The 27,095-nt window shown below is 53.4% G+C and overlaps 1 protein-coding gene across 2 annotated transcripts; it reads left to right on the forward strand.

The window, feature by feature from the left end:
- Positions 1 to 2,313: 2,313 nt before the first annotated feature.
- Positions 2,314 to 25,331, forward strand: TEF (TEF transcription factor, PAR bZIP family member). 2 transcript variants are annotated; one of them, XM_068970432.1, is made up of 4 exons: positions 2,314 to 2,416; positions 15,686 to 16,003; positions 20,245 to 20,465; positions 21,814 to 25,331. In XM_068970432.1, exons 1-4 carry the CDS (start codon positions 2,314 to 2,316, stop codon positions 22,027 to 22,029), a joined length of 858 nt encoding a protein of 285 aa, XP_068826533.1. In that variant the 3' UTR covers positions 22,030 to 25,331. The 2 variants fall into 2 exon arrangements, with proteins under 2 accessions (XP_068826533.1, XP_068826532.1); XM_068970431.1 differs by lacking the exon at positions 2,314 to 2,416 and adding an exon at positions 12,135 to 12,291.
- Positions 25,332 to 27,095: the final 1,764 nt, after the last annotated feature.

Raw genomic sequence — 27,095 nt, forward strand, 5'->3', positions numbered from 1 at the left:
GACCCAGCGTCCTGCTGATGTGGCCCCTGTGTGAGCTGTGGGTGATGCTGCCAGCTGGACACGCTGACTGTGAGTGGGGGTGCCACGTAGACTGACCTTCCATGGCATGAAAATTCCCTAATGGCAGGGCCTTGCCTGGCCCGGTCTGTTATTTAGCTTTGAATTCCTTACAAGGTCTAGGCTGGTGCCAGGTATGCAGTGAGCAATCATTCACAGTGTTAGAGGCTTCGTATATTCGTGCACTGGAAGGGGTCTGACAGGAGCGAACTTCCGAGAATGAAATACCACGCGGCAGGCAGGCACATCTGAGACATGTAGGGACTTCCTGCTGCCTCCCAAATCACACTCTGTGGGCACCTGCCCATTCACCGTTGGGGTAAAGCCAGTCTGGCACATGAAAGTGGGCCAAGAGATGGTTAATGCATCGACTTAGCCCTAGCCCCAGCCTGCGAGTCACAGGTCAAGCTGAGGCAACCTGCACACCAGGTCCTCCACACTCTTCGCCCCCACCCCTCCAGGGTCACAGAGGCAAAGGGAACTGGGAGGATAAATAAATTAAATCTGTTCCGAGGAAAGGGAACAGGGAGGGAAACGAGATTCCTGAAGTGCACCTTTATCAAAAGCTTTGAGCTTTGAGCCACATACTGTCTTTTGTATTCAATAATGGAAATTAATTTTTAATTTGGGGAAAGAACAAATGGGTTGGGGAGGGCTATTAGGGTGGAAAGGGCTTCCCAGGTGGCTCAATGGTAAAGAATCTGCCAGCACAGGAGATGTGTGGGTTCAATCTCTGGATCAGGAAGATCCCCTGGCGGAGGAAATGGCAACCCAATCCAGTTTTCTTGCCTGGGAAATCCCATGGACAGAGAAGCCTGGTGGACTACAGTCCATGGAGTCACATGAGTTGAACACAACTGAGTACCAGGCATGCACACACATGTTGGGGTGGAAAAGAGGATAACTAGGGAACAAGCTGGGGACTGTTGGGAAAAGGAGAAGCTCGAAGGCATCCTGACGTATCTGCTGTTTGGGCAAAACGGGATTTTGGAAAGTGGGGAAGGATGACATAGAAATCAGCTACAAGTGCAGGGAACCAAAGGCTTATTGCACCCAAACCAGAGTGTCAGAGACAGAACCAGAGCTGAAAGGAGCCATGAAGGTCGCCACATTTGGTGGTTTTGGAGCTGAGACTCCAAAGAGCAGCACAGCTTGTTCAAGATGCTACATCAGTGTGTGGAGGGGAGGAGCCTGATGACCCCACCCACCAACCTCCCCCACTCGGGCAAGGCTGGCATCGGTCTTTGTGGAGACTGCCATACGGAATCATGGCTTCAACCTCACGTTCAAGTAAGTGGCCCAGGGACCACAGAGGCCAGTGTCCTGGTGAGAGGGCCAGGGAGGGGACTGTTGCAAACAGCCAATTGCTGCCCAGGCCCCCAGGCTGGGGCAGAGGCTGAGAAGAAGGACGGTGTTCCAGAAAGAGTCTCAGCCAATCTGCGGGGCCGCTCCCCTTCAGTGGCGCCTACTCTGCCTGCCTGCCAGTACCTGTGCGCTGGGCACCTGCCTCATCTCCCCCTCCCCTACGTCCCTGAAGGCCAAAGGGATCTCAGGCTGCAGGTTTGTCTCTCCCCTTAGAAGAGCAGGCTTCAGGCTCTGCAGATAGCTTAAAGCCCCAGTTACCCATGCCACACGCACACCGTGTGCCTTGCAGGGCACATGTGCATGTACACAGCCTATAGACCAGCATCAAAACACACCAACACACCCTCAAGACTCACAGACTCGCAGGAAAGTGCGTGACGCCCACTTGTGGGCCTGTGCTCACCAACACAGTACATCCTCTGTGCCCAGCTGCCTGCGGCCAGGGTCGCGGGTCCCCGCGGGGCCTGGTCTCTGGAGCTTCTCTGCCGAGTGGGCCTGAGTGTGCGGTGCACGCTCGCTGTGGGCGGGCAGCCAGCTCACTGTTCTTACCTGGCAGGCCCGGCTCTGGCTCTCAGCCTGGGGGAGAACTTCCCTTTGCAAAGTTAGATAACACCAGGCTCTCTGTCAGAGGATTGGCGCTGTGGCTCCACGTGCTGATGCTGGCGCCGGGCCAGGCCCGCCCTGCCAGGCAGCGGGAAGGGAAGGCCTGGCTGCAGCCAGAGCTGGCAGGTGGCCGAGCCGGGGGTGTACGGGCGGGCCGGGGCCCGTGCTGCCCATTGGCTGCCTCGGGCTCCCGCCCCGCCTGCCTCCAGAGCCTGCGGCTCTCCCTGGACCAGAGCCTGCCTCTCCAGCTGCTTCTAAACTCCCCCAGCAAGCACATCCCGCCGGGCCATGTCGAGCTGTGACCGGATCGGAGTAGCCCCTGCCATGGACATGCCGGAGGTCCTCAAGTCCCTGCTCGAGCACTCTTTGCCTTGGCCAGAGAAGAGGACAGGTAGGAGCGGAGGTGGTCTGCAATGGCCGGCCACCCAGGTGCCCGAGGGGTGGGGGCTGCCGCGGGCACCGTAGCCAGACAGGCATCTCCAGGCTAGGGAGGGTCCTTAGCAGGGGTCTGCCCTTGGCTTCTTCCCTGGGCGAGGAAGGCCCGGGGTGCAGAGAGGGTCACGGTGGGAGGGCCTCTGCCTCTCCGGGGATGCCCCCCCAGGCCTGCTGGCCCTGGGAAGCTGTGGCCAGCATGCGGCCACTGACAGGTGCGGGGCTCACGCGGGACCAGGACAGGACCAGAGGGCCCTGCTGAAGGAACACACCGGATGCTGACGGCTTATTACGTCCACCCTCTGCGTGTTCGGGTGCAGGGGACCAGCAGAAGCTGTGGCTTCGGGCGGCCGGCCGCCTGTGTCCTGCAGGAGAGGCTGGCCTCTGGGCGCCTTCTTCAGCTCCTGCTCGCTGGAGGTGCTGGACCCAGTGATGGGATGGAGGCTGTTATGTAACAGGACCACAGGCTGGAAGCCCTGGTTCCTAGGATACCACAGACAAAAACACGGGGCGAGGGAGCCTGTGGAGCAGGGTGTGGACGAGGGGCAGAGCCGGCAGCCAGCACCAGGTGTCTCCCGAGTCCCGCCTGAGAAACCCCGGAGCCACGAGAACTCTGGGGGCCAGCCTGCTCGGGGCACTCCCTCCCGACAAATATTTCCCCTCATCTCTTCTGTTCTGAGACGTCAGGTCCTCATCGCTCAAACCCCAGGGGTGCCTTTAATGGAGCCCAGCTCCCCCCGGCTGCCAGAGCCTGACCTGAGTGCCAGGTGGCCCCTCAGGGGACCTTTCTCAGGCCTCTCCCTCCCCTGCTCACACCTCACTTCCCCTGCGGGCACCCCATCACCAGGCAGCCCCGGCTGGGCCGCAGGCCCCCCTTCCGCGGGACCCTTAGCCCACTCCAAAATTCTGGGGCCCAAGGATGCATACCACAGCCCCTGCCTGGACATGCCTCTCAGGGAGCCAGGCTCAGGAAAGGAGGGTGGCAGGCTCTGAGCATGGAGACGCCGCCTGAGGGAGGAAGGCAGTGCCTAAAGCCCGTGGCAGGATCCCCTGTGGGCTCTCTCCCATGGAGCTCTGGGCCCCTTGGACCTCACCTTCCTGGCACTTAGTGTCCTGGCTGCTCGCTGGAAAGCCCATCCCCTCCAGAAACTCACAGCTTGGCCTGGAAAAGAACCATGGCTGACTTGTTCTTGCCATCCCTAAATGTCCCGCGTGGGGAGGTGAGGCGGGACGTCTGGATGTGAAGGGCTCCCTTCTTGGTCTGAGCGCTAGAGAAGGCAGAGTGGGCCTGTGGCCCAGGGCGGGCACAGGGGGAAGCTGGGCTGCTGGTGGGTCTGCGGGGACAGCTCCCACCTGGGCAGGGAAGGGTTCTTGGGGGCGACTCAGGGTGCAGCTCCTCAGACCAGGGCAACAAGGCTTATGAAGTATGGCAGCAGCTGCTGGTTGCTGGATCCCACCGGGTCCCCAGAGCCCTGGGGAATGTCCCTGTCAGTCACTGTGGATGGCAAAGTCCAGGCCCAGAAACCCATCCCCCCTCGCCAGGGTCTCAGGCAGAGCTTTGTCAAGAGCTGGCAAACTGATGGAGGACGGTGGGTCTGGTACAGCTGGGCTGGTCCATGGGAGACGGATCAGTCTCAGACCACCTCCTGTCTCTACGTGGCCTCTCACTGAGGGTCCGGCATGAGACCCTGACAGATTGAGAGATGCCGACGGGTGGATAAAACGACAGAGTGAGGGTTGGAGACTCAGGGGAGCCAGTACACCCCACAAAGACCTCACTCTTAATACTGCCCTCCATCTGCTGTCGCCACTTTCCAAAGCTCCCAGACTCCCCAAATCTTTCATGAAAGTATCCACCTGAAGACAGTGTACCTTGGTGAAGACAGGGCACAGGTCATCAAAGCTGGAATTCCCAGCCAGCATGGAAAAAGTGTACTTGACCCTGACACAACTCGGGGGTTAGGGCCCAAGTTGAAAACCTGCTTGTAACTTTATGGTCACCCCCAGATCCATGGTTCCACATCCTCATATTCAACCAACCGCATATTGGGTAGTACTGTATATATTTAGTGAAAAAAATTCACATATAAGTGGAACCCGTGTAGTTCAAACCCGAGTTGTTTGAGGAACAACCTGTGCTTTAAAAGTTCTTGACGAAGGGGCTTCTCTCCCTGTGTGCGTTCCTCATGCTGACTTCAATCCCCCGGGGAGGAGGATGACAGAGGTCTGGTTGCCTCCTGTTCTTCAGCTCACATGGGGATCATGGGTCACGTGCAGAGCACACCTGGGGTCCAGAGGGAGGAGACATCCAAGGAGAGTCCTGGGGATGGTGAGACCATGCCCTCATAAGACCCTGCTTGCCCTGCAGACTGTGTTCAACGATGCTCCTTGAACCCCGACCGTGGGGCCTCTGGCTATTGCTGTCCCTGGGCCTCCCTTCCCCCTCCCCAACTTCCTGGGGGAGCAGACTTTCTCCAACAGAGCTGACCAGGCTCCAGTCTCCTTGTCTTCAGGCTACAACCACCACCTCATGGCCTGTCACTCTGGGCCACCCAGGCAACCAGCCTTCTTGTGGGCAGAGAAATCTCTGCCCAGCAAGAGAGTAGATCTGTGCCCCAAGCCTTGACTCACTTTCCCCTCTGTCTGTGGGCCCTGATCCCTAAGGACTGTTCTTCCTGCTCCCCTGCTTGCCTTTTCTCCTGTGGATCCTCTCCCAGGAGGCATTCCATTCCAGACTGCTCACCCTCCACTTTCTTCTCCAGTTTACAGAAAGACACAGCTTCTCAAACCACATGGTTAGCACTTTTACTCCCCAACTCCTTGGCTGTGCTCAGAGGCCGGCACTTCATCTTTCTGCCAGCTTTGGTCACTCAGGCCTCCTTCTCAGGAAACCACAGAGCATGAAAGCACACCAGAGGTGGAACAAGGCCTTCACTTTGAGCTGGGAAGGCGGGGTCCCCAGGTCAGGAGCTCCTAACTGGAATCACTGTGGGCTACCTAGCAGTTATCCCTGACATGCCTCTCTCCATCCCCAATCTGTGAAAAGAATACCTGCTTCACAGGCTTGTGGCCAGGATTAAATGACATATCCCAGATGAAAGCGTTTGCAAACTGTGAAGTGCTGCTCTATTTTCTCTGCAAAAGACAAACAGCAGCTGGGCCTGGTTGGGCTCTTTCCACGGACATCACATCTGCTGTCTGACCCTCACTCCCTCCTTTCCGTGGATATTCTCCTGGAAAGAAGTGGATGTGGCAAGGCTGTGGGCATACATGCAGGGCTGTCTCCATGGCAACATGTGCTGAGGTTCCTAGGGTCACGGTGCCATCAGCTCTGTGCCAAGCAGGACAGCCCAGCTGAGCTGGCTCGATGGGAGCTGCTGGGGCAGAAGCAGGGGTCTGGGTAACCTCCCTTTGGGGAATTGAGGTGAGCAGGGGAGAGGGTGGACTCAGAGCAGCCTGGGCTGTCCTGGGCTTGGCCTCAGTGATAGTCTATGTGGTCGCCTCCACTCCCAGCCTGGGCGAACCAGAGCAAGAAATCATGAAATGTGCTTCCATGGAAAAGGAGCCTGGAGAAGTGGCCTTACATGTGCTGCACGTGTTATCTCTAATCCTGGTTGTGCTGTGCTGTGCTGTCCTCAGTTGCTCAGGGTGTCTGACTCTTGGCGACCCGATGGACTGTGGCCCAACAGGCTCCTCTGTCCATGGAATTTTCCAGGCAAGAATGCCGGGATGGGTTGCCGTTTCTTTCCTCAGGGGATCTTCCCAACCCAGGGATCAAACCCGTGTCCCTTGTATCTTCCACATTGGCAGGCAGATTCTTTACCACCACGCCACTTGGGAAGCCCCTAACCCTCGCTACCATCTCCTAATGGTAAGGAAACACACTCAGAGGACTGGCTACCCACAGGGCCAGTACGCAGGCCAGCTTTTTCTCCACCTCCCGTGTCAGGGGCTTACCTTTCTTCTCTACCTGTCCCCCTACCCAACACCCAACACCAATCAGAGAAATGTGAGAAACTCATTCTCACCTAGTGCCAGACACTGACAGCAGTGTCCAGCAATCCAGATGACTTTTGCATCCTAATGGGCCTGTCCCAAGGCTAGGTTGTTAAGGGAATGAATCCTGGTTCTAACAGCCCCTGTTTCCCAGGTGTGGCTGGGAACTATACTCAGTGCTTTTATATTACCATCTGTGAAACGGCTTTGCAAGAGAGGTGTGATTATCCATTCGACAGACCAGGAGACTGACGCTCAGAGACGGGAAGGCCACACAGTTGTCGAGGGGCTCCAACCCAGCTTGGCCTGCTTCCAGGCTCCTCCCTACCCGCAGGCTTCCCTGGGGTCTCCGGAACCACGTCTCAGGGCAGCACCTCCCCAGTCATCCAAACATTCATTATGCTGAGCGCTTGCTAACGTGTGGCATGGGAGTGAGTGAGACAAACACTCCCCTGCTCGCCGCTGTTTGCATTCCAGTGGGGAGAGAGACAGCAATCAGGAGGGTCAGGGCCAACCTCTCTGAGGGGGGGACATTTGAGCCAAGGCCTGGAGGGTGAGGAACGGCCAGTTACACCAAGAACTTTCAGGCTGGGGGAACAGCACCTGCAAAGGCCCTGTTTGGGTCAAGAACGACACGTGTCTGAGGAATAAAAGGCCACTGTGGCTGCAGAAGGTGAATCAGGAGAGAACGAAGAGTGAGGTTAGAGAGACCCGCAAGGGGAAAGACTGCAGGGCCTTGAAGGTCATAAAGAAGAGTGAGACCATCTTCTCCCTGACTACAAGGTCCCACCCTCCCCCCAACTATTCTTGGGGAAAGGGCTGGTTGGGGGGAATGGGGTGTTGCCAGGACAACCCAACATGGGATTGTAGTCAGAGATAAACTTCAGGTGAGTGAGTGTTATGCTCCCAAGTGCTATTCTCAGCAGTGTGCCTGAACTGCTCCTTTCCGTCTCAGGCTCAGAGAGGTTAAGTAACTTGCCCAAGGTCACACAGGAAGTAGTTCAAGCAGGAATCAGACCTACACGTTCCAGCTCCAGAGTCTACTCCCTACCAACACCGCCTCCACTGGAGAACCCTTAGCTGTCAGAAAGTAGCTGTTGGGATGTGGCAGAGCCTGGAGGTAAGGGCTTCTCTTTGGAAATAGAACTCTTAGGGTGGATATCATTCTATATTTCTAAGCTGGGCAGTGGACAAAATGCAAGCCAAACAGGAAATTAAGTACTCTTGAGAGTACTGAGAGATGGGCAAGAGTTGGTGAAGGGCCTCCACCCATCACCTCTCCCCTAAAACACACTGAGACCACGGTACAAACCGCGGCCCAGAACTATGCAGCCACAGGTATGTGGGCTGAAGAGGAGGCAGTCGTTGGCAAGGCCAGTGGTGAAGGACTCGCTGTAAGGGTGGGTTTTATTTACTATTCTAGGTTTGATTGTGAATTAAACACAACGAGTGTTATTTAGTGTTAATAATGTTCCAAATGTGTATGACCTAGCTCTGGAAAGATTTGTTAGCCCTCTTACTGGCACCAACAGCAAAGTGAGCCAACAAATATTTATTGGGTGACTACCCTGAACAAAGATTTGTGCTCTCCTGCATTTGGGATCGCAAAGCACACAGATAACTGGCCTTTGTTAGTGCTCAGTGGAAGCCTTCTCATCGTCCTGCTCTTGCAGACACCAGGCTGTCACATTTTGCAGTAAGTCAGGAGAGAGGGTCATACTGTCCTGCAAGACGCTGACTATGAGGCCAAAGAGGTCATTATGGGGTATCTGGCCAAAGGCTCTCATGCTGGAGTTTTAGCTCCTCTGAGCTTCAAGTTTGACCCAAATTGGCATAATGGTTTCATGTGAGGCCCTTGTTCTGCATATGTTCAATTGAATTAAATTTTTAACTTGGGTTGGTTAGCAAGAGTAGAATTTAAAGCCAGACCAGCTCTGGAAAATGGACATTTCACATCCCTCTTGACTCTAGAACCCACCTTGTCCCCCAGCTCAAAGAATCCTGCTCCTCACCCAACACAACCTGAATGAAGCGGAAGGGTGGAGGCCCACACAATCCATGCCATACACCATTCAGGCTGGCACTTGACATTGCTTCCCACACGTAATCCTCATGGCCACCCTGTGAGGTAGGCAGATTCATTTCTGTTTCCAAGAGAAAAATACGTGAGACTTAGGCAGCAGAAGTCACTTGTTCGGACAGGAGGTCAGGCAGCCACTGAGGAGGGTCTCTACCCAGGCCTGCATCTCATCCCCACAAAGTCAGCGCTGCCCCAGGAACCCCACCTTCCTCAAGAAGCTGCTGCACTGAAACCCTAATACTTTAGAATACAAAGGTGCTACTTCACAGTTTTAACATCTTAATCATGTAACAACATGTTCTTTTCATAGAGTTTATTTCTTTGTCAGGGCTCTCTATGGAAATTACACTATGGAACACTATGAAACACTGTGGAAATTAGCTAACTGCTTCTCACACGTTTTCCTCCTCTAAGAGGAGGGGCTGCAGTGTTACTCCCACTTTACTGATAAGAGACAAGGCGGAGAGAGGATGCTGTGGGTCTTCTCGGATCCGCTGGAGAATGAAGACATGAACATAATGGCGCCCGCCTCCTGGATGGTGCTGTTGAATCCTGCCAGTCGGCAGCGTGGCTAACCCCCCAGCCTGCAAGTAAGCACGAGAGAGAACATGTTTATGACGTTCCTGCGGTGTTTGTGACACACCATTTACCCTGTGGTTATCCAGGGGAAAAAACCTCTTTGGGGAGTGTCAGTAAATGAACAGAGGACTAAATCAGAACAAAGTTTTAAAGCCCTAACCTGTTTACCCAGCTTCTTAACCTGCTTACCAGTGCCACTTGCCTGTTAGATCAGTTGCTCCAGGCTGGGTGGTAAATGAAGTGGGTATTATCCCTTTTGAATAACTGAGGATTTAAAAAAATGTTTTAAACTTTTTTTAATCTTAAAAAAACCCTAAATCTAAAATCTCATACTACATACCACCTTTGTCATAAACAAATGTTACAGCTTGCTACTGTTTTGTTACTATAAATCCTCCTCTAATACCTTTAGAATTTTTTCCCCTTCAGTAGTGTCATATTAGCTATGAAAATATACATTTAACAGTAATCCAGTAAGTCTCTCCCTGGCCAAACTAGCCATTGTCTTTTTTAAACTCATACTTTTTTCCCCATACTTTAATCGATTTCCCTAGACTGTCCTTTGAAATTTGTTTCTAAAAACCTCTAGGTCAGTTTATCCTAAAGATATCTTAGTTTAGCCACAAAGAGAATTCCCACTAATAACAACTCTGCAACACAACAGATGTTCTGTACATAATTTAGTACTTTCAGTAAACAGAGAGTGACATGAGCACTGTACCTGCCTCTAGGATAATGGATACATCAAGCAGTGGATTTGTACCCATCAAGGGTAGCAAAGCTATGAAAACGACTTGTTTACTGCATGTTTGCAATTGTGCATTTTAGGATTTCCCTAGTGGCTCAGTGGTAAAGAATCCACCTGCCAATGTAGGAGACATGGGTTCAATCCCCGGGTCGGGAAGATCCCCTGGAGAAGGATTCTTGCCTGGGAAACCCCATGGACAGAGGAGCCTGGCTTGCTACAGTCCATGGGGTCACAAAAGTCGGACACCACTTAGCCACTAAACAACAAAACAAATACAATTGTGTATTTTACATGAACTGGCTTACAGTAGCCTCACAAGGTCAGTCCTTCCCCATCTCTCTCAGACAAAGAATAGGAAAGGTGGCCTGGAGAGATGGAGCAACAGGCTGGAGCTATCAGACTCAGAAAGTGATTATAGTCTTAAGTAGTGAGGCTATGAGAACTTGAATTTTGGAGTCAGGCTCCATCACCTGTCCTCCGCGACCATCAGGAGTTCCTTCAAATCTTTTGCTTTCCAGGCTTGCTCAGGCACCCAGCCTCTTTCCTCAACTCCCAGTACTGATTGTATCAGGCTGACAACTTTCAGCTAGCTGGTTGTCGCGGTCACATACCTACTCTATGAATCAAGGACTGTGCCCTGCATCTCGCAGCCTCGCTCCTGGAAGGCAAGAGTCACTGGTCTCACAGGAACAAATAAAGTCACTGGTCTCATAGGGACAAATTAGCCAAAGTCCCTGCCCTCTCAGGCAGGGAGTACCTAGTATTGTTTGGGTTCAAAGCAGGGTATGATTCCTGCTATCAAGAGGTACAAAGTTTGGGTGACCTGTAGGAGCAGATTCCTAGAAGGACTCAGCATGTGTCCACCACCCAACCTCACGTTTGACATTTGTACGCGTTTCCTGATGAACTCCTAGGAAGTATTTGCATATATTTTGAGAGGGAGGAATTTTGTGGGATTTTTTTTTTTCCCTAGGAAAAAGAAAGGAATGTTCTAGAGAGGAACAGAATTTCAGAGCTGTTTAGGACTTGAGATTTATCCAGCCCAACCCCTACATTTTACGGACGAGAAAACAGGCTCGGGTGAAGCAACTGGATTTTCCCAAGGTCACAGGCTAGTTAAGCGCGAGGACGGAAGCGCGTACTCCCGCCCTGGCTCAGGGCCCAGGGCCCTCTCTCTCCACCCGCGGCCTCAAGAATGCGCCCTCCACGCTAGTGTTTATCTGGCCGCCACGCCCGCACCAGAAACCCGGGATCAGGGGGTAGAATCTGATACCATCTTCAGCGGCAGCCAAGCCTGCTACGTCCGTCCCTACGTCCCTACGGGCGGGCAGATCGCCGTCCCCGGCCCTGCCCTCGGCCAACCTCTAGGTCGCGGGCTGGGGGAGAGGCAGGGTAAACGCTGCGCTGTGAGCCCCGGTACCACGACCCTGGGCAGAGTCCCCAGAACAGAAAGGCCCACCCCTTCTCTCCCCGCCGCAGCCCCGCACGTGCTGCGCCTCGTGCACCGCCCCGGGCCCCGCCCCTCGCCCTCCATTGGCTGCTCCGCGCCTTCCTCCTCTTCCCCGCGCTCCCCACGCCGCGGGACTCGGCTGCAGCTCCACGTGACCCGCGGAGGGGAGGGGGGCGAGGAGGGGGAAACGGCCGCGGGGACCCCAGGGGTCTCTCTGATAGGCTACCCCCCACCAGCATGGCCGCTGCCAGCCCCGCCTCCTCTGGGTCGTGCGTCCGGAAGGTGGCGAGACTGGGATGCGAGGGAAGGGGGAGCGGTTACAGTGGTCCGAGAGAAGGGCAGGGGTTACGGCGAAGGCGAAAGCACAGGTTGAGGGGCAGTGGCTGTCGCCGGAAAGGGCCCCCTAGACCCAGACTTCGGCAGGCGCCAATCAGGTGACAGCGAGGAGGACGGGGCGGGGCCTGCGGCCCTGCTTCTCACCTGGCCCCGCACGTGTGGCGTTTACCCTAGGGGCGGCCTAGCCAATCACGATCTGGAAGGCCGCGCCTGCTCCCGCCCCCTCTCGCGGGATGGGCCAATCCAAGACCGCCATCCGGGGACGCTGGCCTGGCCTTATGAATAATTAATAAGCCAGAGCCTGTCCGCCTGCGGTGTAGGGATGGATGGGGACGGGGGGGGTGGGGGGGCCTCTGCGCGCCTGCGCAGTAGCTGCCTGTGTCGGCAGCTGCGGCGGGTCGCACGGCCCCGTCCCATCTTGGGGGGCGGGCAGGCGGGCGGGGGAGGCGAGGCGAGGCGAGGCGCGCGCGAGCCGAGCGCGGGGCACGATGTCCGACGCGGGCGGTGGAAAGAAGCCGCCTGTAGAGCCGCAGGCGGGGCCGGGCCCGGGGCCGGGGCGCGCAGCCGGGGAAAGGGGCCTGCCAGGCTCCTTCCCTCTGGTCCTCAAGAAGCTGATGGAGAACCCCCCACGCGAGACGCGCCTCGGTGAGGGGAGGCGGCGGTGGGTGAGGTGGGGTGGGGGTCCGCGCGCTTCTGGGGGCGGGGTTTCTGCAAGGGCGGGGCCTTGTGAGGGCGGGGCCGGTGAGGTCGGAGGTCCGGGTGAAGTGGTCCAGCCTGGGGGATGGGGCCAGGAAGGATTTGTGGACGGGAGGGCGAGGCGAAAGGGGGTAGGAAGGGGTCGCGGATGAGCTGAGAGAGGAGGAGTCACATGGGGGTTAGTGGGGAAGGGTTGGGGAGGGAGGCAGTCGGGTGGGGTCGTGGGGAGGAGGTTCATTGGGGAGGGTCCGGAGCACGCGCGACGTGAAGGGGTTACCGAGGAGGTTGATGGGGGTCGCAGCAGCTACTTCAGTGACGCTCCAGGGCGCCTGCCCTGGGGACCCCTGCATCAGAATCACTTGGGATGCTTGTTTAAAATGCCCATTTCTGGGCCCCACCCTTCACCCTTCACTGGATCTGCGGCTTCAGAGACAGGACTCTGCATTTTAAGGGGCACCACCCCACTTCCGTGATTCCACAGTCCGCTAAAGTTTGAGATGCCCTGATATACCGTAGCGAACTGCTTTCGTTTATGGCCGTCCTCCTCCCCGCTGGGAGAAGGACCTGCCTTCTTCCCTGCGTGTGAGTATCCCCAGGTTCTGGGTCCTCACTGGAATTTCTTGGAAATGAGTTTCAGGGCTGCTGCTGAGGTGGAGGGGGGTGTCAGGAGAAGAGACGGGAGGTGCCTTCTGAGGGGCAGATTGGGATGAAGGGAGAGGGATGAGGGTCAGAAAAAGGCCACTGAGGCCCTTTCCCTGGTTGTTTGGGACTGACCCTGGACTTGGAGGCCGCAGGGCTGGTCTTTGTCCTGTTTGCTGCTCTGTGTGCTCAGTCAAGCCCCCACTCTTTGGAACCACATGGACTGTAGCCCACGAGGCTCCTCTGTCCATGGGATTTTCCAGGCAAGAATACTGGAATGGGTTGCCATTTCCTCCTCCAGAGTATCTTCCCAACCCAGGGATCGAACTGGGTCTCCAGTGTCTCCTGCACTGGCAGGCAGATTCTTACCACTGGGCCACCTGGGAAGCCCTTGTCTTGTTTCCTAGGCCGCAGAGGTCCCTGGGGCCTTTGTGGAAAGCAAGTTTGGCCTTGTTTTTGGTCTGAGAGCATGGGGTTCAGGGAGCAGCAGCAATAGCACCTATAGTGGAGGTTCGTGTGCACTGAGGTATGCTTTCAATCTTCTGAGATTTGAATTTCCGAGAACCACTGGTGTCGTTCAGGGATTTGGGAAGGAATGGGCCTTCTGTGAATTACCAGTCTTGGGGAATTCATTTTCTTTTTAAAAATGCCATTTCTCTTCCTTTCTTGGGTGTGTTCTGAGATTCCCATCCCTATGGCTATCACGGTCGGGTTATAAATAGCTTCAGCACATTAGGTGAGGCCAGACTCTCTCCTTCTGCTTCAGGACCTCATATGCACAGACCCTTCTGTTTATTTTTAAGGCAATGCTTTGTTCCAAATCTGGTGCTGAGGCAAGCTGCCCCAGGACAGGTGTGCACATCTGTCAGGTTCTGTCAGATTACCGAATAATAACCATCCATAATAATAACTACATTTGCAGAATTCTTCCAGAGCACTGACATAATCTTACTTAGTCTTCTGCAGCCATCATATATGGTATTACCCCATTTCTCAGATGAAGAAAGCAGAGGCTCAGAGCGGTGAGGATGTTTCCTTAAGGTCACATCACCAGCCCTTATGTTGTATCACTGGTAACCACTGCTGAACATCTCCTACAATTAAAATTCCATCTTATAGAAACACTGTTTAACAGTGTGCTTAATTGCTTTGGCCAGACAAACCTTGGAACTTGGTACTAGTCTTCCAGTATGGCTGTCTTTCTGTCTCCTGTCTTCTGCCTCTTTTAATCCCCACGACCCCCACCCAGCAGGAATCTCAGTCATTTCTGAACAGAATGTCGAGTCAGTGTCTCAGGGAAGGAGAACAGGGAGGCCATCTGGCCCACCCAGCCCACCAAAGCTTGGCTTCTTACTTCCCGTTTGGTTTTAAACCAAAGCCTGGTACAGAAGGCAGTTGCAAGAATTCAAGTTACTTTGTATTAGTAGCCATGACCAAATTCTGTTTGTCACAACCTCCACCTTTTCACTGGGTGTGTCCATTTTTATTGAACCAACAAGCTGCTTTTTGGCTGTCTGAGGTCTAGGAGTCCATGCATGACTGGTTTACTTCCAACATAATCGTATTTGATTTCTGTTTCATTTCAGAAACCAGAGTTCAAAGTTGTCGCCCTCAATTTGAAAACCTATTATGAGCTTGTCATGATCTTATCTCCCACTTCTCTCATTTGCGTCCCTGTCACTCTGATTTTCCTCCAACCTTGTCACATTTTTCTCTTTTTTTCTCAATTTGCCCTTTCTTGGATATCCATCCACATGTATAACTTTCGAGCTGAGACAGTTAGGTGGGTTCATGTCCCCACTGATTGATTAGTTTTGCTTTGAATGGGAGCATGCTTTCTTCTACAGCTCCATGCGTCTCTTTCTTCACAAAAAACCTGGCTTAAGTCTTTGCTCATTCAGGGATAAGCAAATGGTCTCTGGAAATGGTTGCTTTGAAAAAGGTCCTGAAAAGACAGCTCCAGGCCCTCTCTATTTACAAACCCAGCCTTCTTCATTCAGTATACTCATCTTCCTGGGGTCTGCTGTCTTGCCTGCTCCTGTATTGGTCCCCACAATCTAGAAATGAATCAAACACAATCCCTTCCCTGAGCAAGCTCACTGTAATAATGAATGCCTGGGGTGTGCCAGGAGCTCTACAAGACACTTTCAAATGTTACCTCTAGTCTTCACCAAAGAGGGAGCTTTATCCTTACTTACAGTGGAGGACACTGAAGTGGAGAGGGGTTAAATAACATGGCTAAGGTCACACATCACTGCAGTGGGTGGCAGGCAGGGTGGGGACAGGACAGAAGAACAAGCAAGTTCTTGGCTTGAGGAGTCATCCCTTTCCTAAGATAGAAGGAAGGGTCAGAAACCCCGTTCCTGACCCCCGCCGGTAGCCTCTCTCCAGCAGATGCTAATCCCACAGCCCATTCTGAATTAACGCTGGGACTACATCAGGCCTCAGAGCTGATGCAAGCATCCTAGGAAGCCCAGGCATGGATGTGCAGCACATGAGGGTTTGCTGCTATCTCTAAAGAAGACCAGTGGTCCTGGTTCGAGGACCAGGTTATAACTGGAGAATAGTGTGGGCTCTTGAAATGCATGCATGGATGGATCAGGACTCCGAGAGAGTTGGCTCTGCCCTGTGAGGCTCACCACGTGCCTCCTGGGGTTGAGTTACTCTCTCAAGAGATGTCTCATCACAGATTTTGTGTCTGCAGATAAGGAAAAGGGGAAGGAAAAGCTGGAGGAAGACGAGGCTGCAGCAGCCAGCACCATGGCCGTCTCAGCCTCCCTCATGCCGCCCATCTGGGACAAAACCATCCCGTACGATGGCGAGTCTTTCCACCTGGAGTACATGGACCTGGATGAGTTCCTGCTGGAGAATGGCATCCCCGCCAGCCCCACCCACCTGGTGCAGAACCTGCTGCTGCCGGTGGCTGAGCTAGAAGGGAAGGAGTCAGCCAGCTCCTCCACGGCGTCCCCACCATCCTCCTCCACCGCCGTCTTTCAGCCCTCGGAAACCGTGTCCAGCACAGGTTGGTGATGAGCCTTCGGGCAGGGCCACCTGCCTCATCCAAGGAGATCCACTTCCCAGGGGGCTGCGTGGTCCCATTGGACCTACCGTGAGCAGAAGCCCTCTGTTCCCCCACCCTTCAGCACAGTCCCCCACGGCTGGAGATAAAAATAGCCATCCCCTCAGCGGCAGCCAGAGCCTTCCTGTCTTTGGTTGCTGCAGATGGTCAGCCCAGTGGAGTGAGCAGTCCCAGTCGGAGGCTTCTCAGGTTAGCAGTGCCATCCTGCCTCTCCACAGTACTGCTCTCTGCTGCTGTGTGCACTTTGCCTCAGATTCTTAGGAAGCTCAGGCAATAATAATGACAACAGCAGATATTTATTTAGCATTTATTCTGTGCCAGGCACTAACACATAATCCTCACAAAACCTCCTTATGAGACTGATACTTTTATCCCCATCTTATTTTATTCATTTAGCTGCACTGGGTCTTGGTTGCGGCACGTGAACTCTTAATTGCAGCATGTGGGATCTAGTTCCTTGACCAGGGATCAAACCCATGCATTGGCAGTATAGAGTCTTAGCCACTGGACCACCAGGGAAGTCCCCTGTTATCCTCATTTTATAGGTGAGGAGACTCAGACGTTAGGTCACTTGGCCAGGGTAACACAGCTGATGGGAAGTGGAGGCAGCACTTGAACCCAGGATGTCTGACTTTTTAGGAAGGCATTGCCACTGCCAGGACCAATACCGTCTTTGGGATTCCTGCTTCATCCTCTTGTCCTTTTTCTGTTTTACCTCCAGTTGGTTGGTTTTCATGCCCCTGAGTCATGAACCCATCAGAGCGGACGTGGTCCCTGTTTCAGGGGCTCTGCGAAGCTTTCCACAGGCTCAGTTCAAGGCGTATAGGCTGATGTCTCCTGGGAAAGACCCCAGGAGCTGGTGTGCAACCCAGGAAACCTGCACCCAAGGAATTCTCATGCTCTATTTTTTTCTTTTTATAATGGAAAAGTGTTCAAATATGAAAATGAAGGGCTGCTATAATGAACCTCCAGTAACCATCACTCAGCTTCTGTAGTAATTAGCTCATAACCAGTCTTGTTTTCTATAACCTCCTTCATTCCCCTAACTCTGATTATTTTCAATCAAATGTATATGTAAAGTATAAGGATTTTTTTAAGAACAGAAATACCAGTTTTACATCTGAAATTGACAGTAAATCCACCAGCACTCAAATTTCCAAAAAGTTGTCTCATTAACGTTACTGTTTTACAGTTTGCTTGAATCAGGAGCCAAACGAGACCCACACATTTCAGTTAGTTACGTGTCTTAAATCTCTTGTAGTCTGTGGGGTCTCCTTTCCTTTTTATTTCTCTGCGGTTTGTTTGTTGAGAAAGCTGAATTGTTTGTCCTGTAGAGTTTCACACATGCTGGATTTTCTGGTTATATCCCTCTACTGCGTTTTAACATGCTCCTCTGTCCCTTGTTTCTTTGCTATAAACCATTCAGCTTCAGAGGCTTCAGCTGATTCCAGCCGAATTCTTGTTTGAAGGCAGCTCATTTTTGTGCTGGTCAGGTTGTCCTGAAAGGCTGGTTCCGTGTGTGGGTAGGGGACAGAGCTGGAAATGAGCCCTCTTACACCTGAGGCCACCTAGGTGGAATTTCCCTCTGATTTTTAGGTGCCCATATCATAAGTGTACTGCTTGATGAATCTTCAGAGTGAGCCCACCTATGTAACTACCACCCAATCAGAGCAGAGAATACTGTCAGTATTCTGGAAGTTCCTCCTGACCCCACTCAGTCCTCACTCCCCAGAGGTAATCACCATCCTCATTTCCATCACCAGAGATTCATTTTGTTTATAGATGAACGTTCTGTAAATGGAACTGTATATTATGTTCTCTTCTTTTTTAAGTAATTATAAATTAATTACATTTACACGTTCACATTTATAGCTTCCTATAGCTAGCTTTATAGTAACATATAAATCATGTGGGCATCAGTGACTAAAAATAGATTTATAGAACATATTTATGGACTACTCCTGTGGCAGAAAAACCGTGATACAAATAAAGTAAGACTTATACTGAAGAGTTATACATGTGGTAGAAATGAAACAGTTCATTTTTCAGTTCCTCTGTAGAAAGGACATAAGTAGTATGTATTCTTTTGTGACTAGCTTCTTTCCTCAGCTCCGTTTGTGAAAATCATCCATGTTATTACCTGTAGCAGAGCTGTATTCACTTTTTGTTGCTGAATGGTATTCCATGTTTTATTTTGCCTCACTATGCGGCATTTGGGATCTTAGTTCCCACACCAGGGATCGAATGTGTGCCCCCTGCAGTGGAAGCACAGAGTCTTAACTGCTGGACAGCCAAGGAAGTCCCTCCAAGTTGTATTGCATGACCACACCACAGTTTTTACCCACTCTTTAGTGGATGGACACAAGAGATGTTTCCAGGTCGGGGTTATGTCTAATAGCACTGCCATGAATATTTGTGTGTGAGTCTTCTTTTTTTTAATTCTTATTTTGTGAGTCTGTATGCATTTTCTGTTGGGCATTTTCCGAGGAGTAGAGCAGCTGAGTCATCGGATACCCAGTGTTCGATGGGAAGGATTCTGACTTGCACCTAGACTCACTCTAGATTGTTTCAGCCACCTGCCTCTCTGTCTTTCAGAATACTCCTTGGAAGGGAAGCTGAGTTGCACCCAGTCAGCTTTTTGTAGATGTTGCCAAATAGGATACAAAGTGGCTGTTGCCATTTATACTGCCACCAGCAGTACAGGGGAGGTCTAGTTGCCAGGCTTTGGTACCTCGCCGTTGGTTGTTTATTCCTATAGTTACCATGTTGGTCCCTGGCCGTTCACTCCTCTGACACTCAGCCCTGTTTGTAATTAACCTGTCTGATAGGATACAAGTAGTTTCAGTTAAAGCCTATGTCTGATTATGTCACACCTCTGCTCAGAACCCTCCAGTGACTTCTTTCACCTCAGGGGAGAGTCAGAATCAGTGGCACTGCTGACGTCCAGGCCAGATAGCTTTTGCTGGGGTTGGGGAAGGGCCGTCCTTGCATTGCAGCGTGTTTAGCAGCATCCATTGCCTCTACCCACCAGATGCCAGTGGAACACACCCCTCCACCCTAACAGGGTCACATGTCCCCTGCAGAACAAGCTTGTTCCCAACTGAGAACCACTGCTTTACTGGGATTAAAGGTCCTACGCTTTCTGTCCCCATCCTGTTACTCCTCCCTCTTAGTCACCCAGCCACAATGGCCTCTGCTCTTCTCAAGCCTCCCAGTACTTGCCTGTGCGCAGACCATGCACTTGCTGTTCACTCTTTCCGAAGTGTTCTCCCAGACACCCACATGGCATCCAACACTCCTGTATGGATGTTTGTAATTTATCTTATGTGACGTCATCCTTTCCCATAGGATAACATTCCATGAAGGCAAGGATTTTTGTTTTGTTCACTGCTTTGTATTTGCCAGGACAGTCCTTGGCATATAGTAGATGTTTAATAACATATCTATTGACTGAATAATTATTTGTGTCCTCTTATAAATAGCATTGAGCAAGTAGGCCAAAAGTATAGATTTTTAAAAAATAACTTATCCCTAATAACACATAAGATTTGAATAGGGTTTTGCTTTTTGTTTTTTTTTTTGGCCAGACTTAAATTTTAGTTTATTTACCATGCATGTGACCCTAGGAAAACCTTGTCATTTCTCCAAGCCTTGGTTTCCTCATCTATAAAATAAGGTTAACAGCTATCTCCCTTTCAGAGTTGTCAAGAGACTGAAAGAGCACAGCCACTGATTCGTCTCAAGGGATTCAGAAATGGAAGCCATTTCAGTATTCAGTCTGTGTCCCTAAACCATTATAGTTCCTGGTGAGATTCAGCTGTTTCTCATTACTTGAGAACTTGAAACCACAGGAAGTTAAGGGGGTATAATGATTTAATGTTTCGCTTAACATTTCTGGGGGGGGAAAACAATTGGAAAATCTTGTCTTTTTCGAAGGCCCCTGTTTCCTTTTGAGCATTTTGTTCCTAAAGGGAAGAATTCTTCCCGTGTTTGTGTTGTTGAATTGAATCACATATGCCAGTCTGGCTTTGGGGGGGCCAGTGCTCTTAGAGTATTTCTTCCTTCCAAGCAGCAGTAGCTTCTGTGACCTTGAGATTCAAGTAGGTGTCTGGGTGTGTGATGTGAGCCTTGGCTGTTCAGTGAGTCTAGGCTTTTTCAGGACCACCTGCCTCTCTGTCTTTCAGAATCCTCCCTGGAAAAGGAGAGGGAGACCCCCAGTCCCATCGACCCCAACTGCGTGGAGGTAGATGTGAACTTCAACCCTGACCCTGCCGACCTGGTCCTGTCCAGCGTGCCCGGCGGGGAGCTCTTCAACCCTCGGAAGCACAAGTTTGCCGAGGAGGACCTGAAGCCCCAGCCCATGATCAAAAAGGCCAAGAAGGTCTTTGTCCCTGATGAGCAGAAGGTAACTTGGTACATCTGCAGTAGTGAAGGTGCCGCATGGGCTCAGGGGTCAAGGGGCTTTCCCCAATTTCCATTCAGTTTCCCCGGGAGGACCCACCCTCCTTGGGGACACATCGAGAAAGGCGTGCATTCAGAGCTTTGGGCCACATCCTGCACCAATTGAGAGAAAGGCATTTGGGTGGCGTTTGGCCCCAGCTTGACTCCCTGCAACGTCTCTCTCCATTCTGGTTGCCGGCTATGCCCGTGCTCCCACTTCCCTGGCTTCAGCCCAGCCCTTGGACAAGAGCTCAGTCGGCCACAGAAACCGGGACTGAACAAGCCCTCACTTTGAAGGACGAAAGATAGCTGTACATTGCCATGCCAGGGATGAGCCAGCAGCCTTCAAGCTGATGGTTTTATAGGAGCTGGGATGGGAGTTGTTGTTCAGTCACTAAGTCGTGTCCAACTCTTTGCGACCCCATGGACTGCAGCACACCAGGCTTCCCTGTCCTTCACCAACTCCCGGTGCTTGCTCAAACTCGGGTCCATTGAGTCGATGATGTGATCCAACCATCTCATCCTCTGTTGTCCCCTTCTCCTGTTGCCCTCGACCTTTCCCATCATCAGGGTCTTTTCCATTGAGTCGGCTCTTTGCAATGGGACTGGGAGGAGAGGAGGATTTTGTCGTTTTTCCCTTCCCCACTATGAAAAACTCAGAAAAGGGACTTTTCACCTAAGCTATAGAGTCAGGCAGACCTCAGGTTCCTCACCTGTAAAATGGGAATAACCATACCTGCCTCTTGAGAGGTTTCTGAGGCTTTTACAATAATAACAATGAAAATGGAAAACCTTTATGGGGCCCTTACTATAAGCCAGGCATTGGTATAAGCACCTTGTACATATTAACTCTTCTAATTCTCAGCCAACTCTGTGAGGTAGTTAACTGTAATTACCCCCCATTGTAAAGACGAAGTGGGGAGACATCGTGAGGTTAAGGAACTTGCTCGGTTCCACTGCTAGAGAGTGGCAGAACCAAGATGTGAACTCCGGGAACTGGAGCCAGGGCACAGACCCTCAGCCACAGCCTGAGTGAGGCAGGAGTGCAGACAGCGCTGTGTATCGGAGCAGAGAGAGACCACTGGAGAGAGGAAGGCCCGCCCTTCCGCCAGTGGTCCCACTTGGGCTCTGTGGGGTCTGTGGGTAACGCTCCCTGGGTGTAAGGGCTGGGCCCCTGGGAGTCCCCAGGTCCCAGCTGCACCATGTGGGTTAAAAGAGGAATCAGTGTGGGTGGGGTGGAGTGCTGGCCGGAGGGGAGGGATGGGTTCTCTCTTGGGAAAGAGGAGAGACCCACCAAAGACCCTTCCCCACAGGACGAGAAGTACTGGACGAGGCGCAAGAAGAACAATGTGGCGGCTAAGCGGTCCCGGGACGCCCGGCGCCTGAAGGAGAATCAGATCACCATCCGGGCGGCCTTCCTGGAGAAGGAGAACACGGCCCTGCGGACGGAGGTGGCCGAGCTGCGCAAGGAGGTGGGCAAGTGCAAGACCATCGTGTCCAAGTATGAGACCAAGTACGGGCCCTTGTAACACGCACCCCCGCCGGGGCGCTGCCTCACTTCGGACCTCTGCCTGGGGCCCCTGAAACCCACCCCCGCGTGGAGACTTATGACTCGTCGTGGGCGCATGGTGCCGCACCTGCCCCGGAGCCTTCACGTTCAAGCTTCATTATCACACACAACCAGTGCGGCGACTTCCCTGGGGGCCGGCCTCCTCCCTGGCGGGACTCAAGAGCATCTGTGAGGCGGTGAATCAGCCTTCGTCTCTGTCCTTGGCTGTCACAGCTGGCCCAGAAGGGGACCTCGGAGCACGGGCTCTCCTCTCCCAGGGGGCCCAGGCTTCCGTGACTTTCCCTCTCCATCCTGGGCCGGACCAGGCCTATATCTGCAGAGTGAGTGGTGATGGCTGTCGCCCTTACATCTTCTCAGGTAGCTGGGCGCATTTCCAGGAAGGGCGGGTCTGTCATCCTCCCCAGAAAGTCTTAGAGAGAGAAGCCTCTGTTCCCATCTTCCTCAGAGGTAGAAAGACATGCCAGCTCCTCTGTAGCGCCCGTGTGGGCACCAGGCCATGGGGGCGTGGTCTCTACGCAGCCGGGGATGACCTTTGCATCTGGGCCTACAGCAGAAGGTCACCCAGCCGTTCCTGGTTCCCTCACCCCTTTTCTCTGTGGCTCGAGGCCTGGGAGGAGGAGGCCCTGGTGAAGGGCTCCCTGTGTGTTCCATCCACTGCTGGGAGAGACTCCCAGGGTGGTGGTCTCTGCACCCTGGTCACCGTGCTCATCTACTCTTCTCCGGGGCGCTCATGGAGGCTGCCTGAGTCTCCTTTGTCCCACCAGACTGGGCCTCTGGGCCTGCTGTTTTTCTTCACCCAGTGACCAAGCTCAGATCTTGGATTTTAATGGAAAAGTCCCCTCATCTGGGAAGCTTAACTTCCTGGAGCGGGGACGCACCTTCTGCATGGTGTTCAGATAACTGGCCTCCACGGCCCCCTCCCACCCTCCCCCAACACCGCAGGTGGAGAGCCGGGCATGTTTCTCTAGAAGCTCCCGTTCTTTCTTGCTCTGCTTTCTCATGCGGGCCATGCCTGAGCCTGCTCTCCCCGAAAAGCAGAAGAGGGCTTCCCGGTTCTCACTTCAGGATCCACCCATGTGTGAGCAGCCTAGAGGGCGTCCCTGGGCAGGGCCCCGATCACCGGGTCCCACCCAGCTCATACGGAAGAACAGGCTCCTGGGACTTGGACATAGGCTAGAAACCCCTCCATCCGGGTCCTAGGAGACGGCCAGCTGTGCAGGCCTGGCCAAGACGTGGGTGGAGGGGCCCACCTTGCAGCTGCTCCTTCCTCTCATGTCCGGCTGGACTCATCCTTCGGTTCTGCCCGGAAGACTCGTTACGGACATCCGCGGAACCCTCTGCTCGCTGTGGTCAGCCGGGCACCTGGAGATGGGTGTATTTATTTGCTCAGGGCGGGCAGCCTGTGGTAAGGAGGGGTCAGAGGTGACAGGCACACTTTTGTCACGTTCACCACTGGTTTTATTTAAAGTGGTGGCTCCGAGTCCTGGGCCTTGACCCCTAAAGACTTTTTATAACAGATGTTAAGAGCAGGGGAAGCCATCCACTGGCCGTGGACCACACACCAGGTGAACACATGGCCCTCCAGGGACCTGCACCCCCCCCTCTCCGGGGGACTTGACAAGGGTCCCCAAGGCTGAGGGACGTCGGTGCCCCTCCCTCCCCGACTTTGACTTCGTGGTTCTATGAAAATCATGTTAACACTTTTCACTCTTACAACCACAGCAGGGCAGTTGCGTCCAGCATGTCCGTGTCCTGCCCTGGGCAGCTCGCCCGCCCGGGCACTCTCACTCTGGTCTGGCCGCCCACCCAGAGGGCACTTCTCATTTTGTTATTGAGAGAAGAGCCACCAGCTTAAAAGCTCTTCATTTTCTTTGGCCAGAAAGTGTATGGTTTGTGTTTTCTTGGGCTTTTCCCTCCCTCTAAGGGATGGACATTTAGTTTCTGGGTGGTGTACACTCTCCAACCCCAGCAGGTGGGGTGATGGCCTGCTGTCTCTTCTCTCTGTCCCACCTTCTGCCTGTCTGGGTGCCCTCCCCTTGCACCTCCCCCAACCCCCCTGGCCCCACCCCGACCCCAGGCAGTGGGTGTCTGGTTCCTTCCCAAAGTGCTCACTTGGAAAGAGCGTGGCTGCTGGCCTCTTCTAGAAGAGCCCCTTTGAGTCAGGAGTCCAGCGGGGACAGGAAGGAGAGGTCCATGGAGATTGACATTGCTGGGGAAAAGGGTGCTCAGGTAAGCGTGTCCTCTTAGTCCTTGGGGGAGAGGTGGTGCCTCCTCAGTTTCCTTTGTGAAGTTGGGAGTCTCCTTGACTCCCTGCCGGGCCCTCTCCATCTTAGGGCTGACGGCCAAGAACTGAGGCTCCTGTCCTCACGTCTTTGACATCCTCTGCAACGCACCAGAGACAGAGATGCCAGTGCGAGTGGCTTTCCCTGGGCTTGCAGTGAGCTGGGATGGGCCATCCCTTCCTGAGCGCCCCCTTTCGCCTCAGTTGCAACCTCCAAACAGACAAATCATGAATGAGCTGGAATGTTGCAAGAATATGCATATAATAAATGTATATCTAGACATAGAATATATATATATTTAGGAAGAGCTTTCATAGTGGCCAGCAGTCTTGTGCAGGACCCAGGTACCTCTTACCCTTGGCCCAAGGCGAAAGGTTTGCCTGTCTGGGGCCTGAGGTTGGGGAAGGCACGTAGCAGTGACCCTTGACTCTGGGTAAGCATCATCCTGGTCAGGGGGGACCTGCTGTGGCCCTGGCAGGCAGCGTCTGCAGTCCTCCAGGCAGAGGTGGGGTAGCAGGCGAGGGGGCCAGCTGACAAGGGCCGCTCTGTGCTGGGCAGCTGTCCATCCGGGACCTTGGGAGCAAAGGGCTCAAAGCCCCCTGGTTTTCATGGCAAAGCCCCACCACCCCAGAGCTCCTTTAACATCTGTTAATTAAGTGCAATAAATTTTTCTAGAAAATGGCAAAGATGACTTCCAGGTGGATATTGCTGTCTTACAGTGTCGGGGACGCCAGAGCACCACTTGGTTTTATTTTTCTAAGTGCATGTGATGTGACAGTGTGTGGGGCTCTGCGCCCTCCCCCGGGAGCTGGCATTCCAGCAGGCCCCTCTCTCCTTCACCCGTGTCGGGGAAGGAAGCACGGCGCAACCCCTTCTTCCCAGCCGGCGGGGGGGGGCAGATGCGGAGCGTAGCCCACTGGCCTTATGTGCGTGTGTGCGTGCGAGTGTGCCACTGCTGGTGGGCCCGAGTGACGTGGCGGGAGGGAAGCCGGGAATGTATCCTTTTCAAACAAAATTAAATATTTTGAGACGAGACTCGCGGGGGTGTCTTCTGTCCTTCCCACGTCAAGGCCGAGCCGCCCTAGCCAGTCTGTGCCTGTTTCCTCATGTGTCAGGTGGAAGTAATTCCTGCCCCCTTAGCCACACAGTTCACTGAGAAGGGACAAGTACTGGGCCCCAGTATCGTCCTCAGCAGATGGGACGAATGGAAGTGCAGCACAGCTGGTTGGAACGCCAGGGAACGGTTCATGAGAGGTGTCCCCAGACGGGGAATCCTCAACGGCCATGTGCAAATGGCCATGTGCTCGTAGGGGGATTCTCGAGGTTTTCCTCATTTCCCTTTGCCAAGTTTTCTGTCTACACCATGAGACCGTCACAGTTAAAAGACAAGGTTAAACACGGTGCAGCTGTCTGCTGGGCACCGGAACTGTCAGGCCGAGCCACTCAGCATTGGCGTCCCCAGGTCCCCTGCTCAGGACAGTCCCAGGCTCCTGGGCTGGGGGCAGAATAGGGTGTCCCACCCTTGGCTGTGCTCACTGCTAACTCCACCCCCCCTTCCCGCATCTCTGCCCACTCTTGATGCTGCGTCTGCTCTGTCCGTGTGTACGTGCCTGGAGCTGGTGCTGCCTGTGTGCGGCCGAGGCCGTTCTCCCCTGCTTCCCATGCTGCGTGCCGTTCGTGCTCCTGTGGTTTGATGGACCAGTAATCATTTCATTTCTAAGAGGGAAAAACCTGCGTTTGGAGTTTGAAGATGGGCCGGCAAGGTGAACTTTTTTTAAATGGCCATTTTACAAGAAACACTGAAGCTCAGAAAAGCAAAGTGATATGCCCCCAAACCAAAGCAGCAGGGCTAAAGTTCAAGCCCAGAGTGGGTCTCAACTTTTCAGATTCAGCTTCCTAGACTGTCCTTGGCCTTGGGCTCAGGGCAGTGTCACTTACTCCCATCTTTCCACCAGCTCCTCAGGTCTTCCGGTTCCTGACGACTTACAGAGCCTTTCAGCTCAGCCTTCCCCTCCTCCCTGCTCCCAGGACTGTGAGCCTGGGCTGGGTGCTTTGAGGCACTATCTTATTTAAACTTCACAGCGGGAATGTTGTTCCCCCACCACAACCCCGCACAGATGTGGAAACCAAAGTTTAGAGAGACGTCATTCAGCAAATATTTATTAAATGTCTATTTTGTGTCAGCCCTGCCTCCAGCCTTCACAATCTGCTTGGAAAGACAAACATTACACAGAAAAAAGAGAATGACGGATTGCAGTAAGTGGTGTGGCTGAGGAGACTGGGGAGTCTGGGAGAGACCATTTATATTGGAGGGTCAGGGAAGATGTCTTTGTGGGTGGCGTTTAAGCTGAGACCAGAGAATAAAGGGATGTGACCTGCCCCCAAGGCTGCCACACAAGTTGGTCACAGAGCCAAGTCCATGGGCAGCTTCTGACCCCATCTACACACCTCAGTTCCCCAGATAGATGTGACCCAACCAGCTGGCCAAAGGGGTGGACACAGGAAAGCAGTTACAAGAGGGCCCAGGGTGCGTGAAAGCCTGACACCCCAGCCTCCTGTCGCTGAGGTTGGGAATAAGATCCCAAGAGGCCCAGGGAGGCAGATGTAACTCAAACAGATCCTTTGACCCAGGGGTCATATCTTCAGGCAAAGGCCTTGTGCAGGCCTGCCCCACCCCTGAGCCACCTTGTGGCATCCAGGGGCTGCCCACATGGTTAGCTGACCCAGGTGGTGCTAGTGGTAA

This window comes from Capricornis sumatraensis, chromosome 4 (assembly GCF_032405125.1).
Source record: "Capricornis sumatraensis isolate serow.1 chromosome 4, serow.2, whole genome shotgun sequence".
Taxonomy (NCBI): domain Eukaryota; kingdom Metazoa; phylum Chordata; class Mammalia; order Artiodactyla; family Bovidae; genus Capricornis; species Capricornis sumatraensis.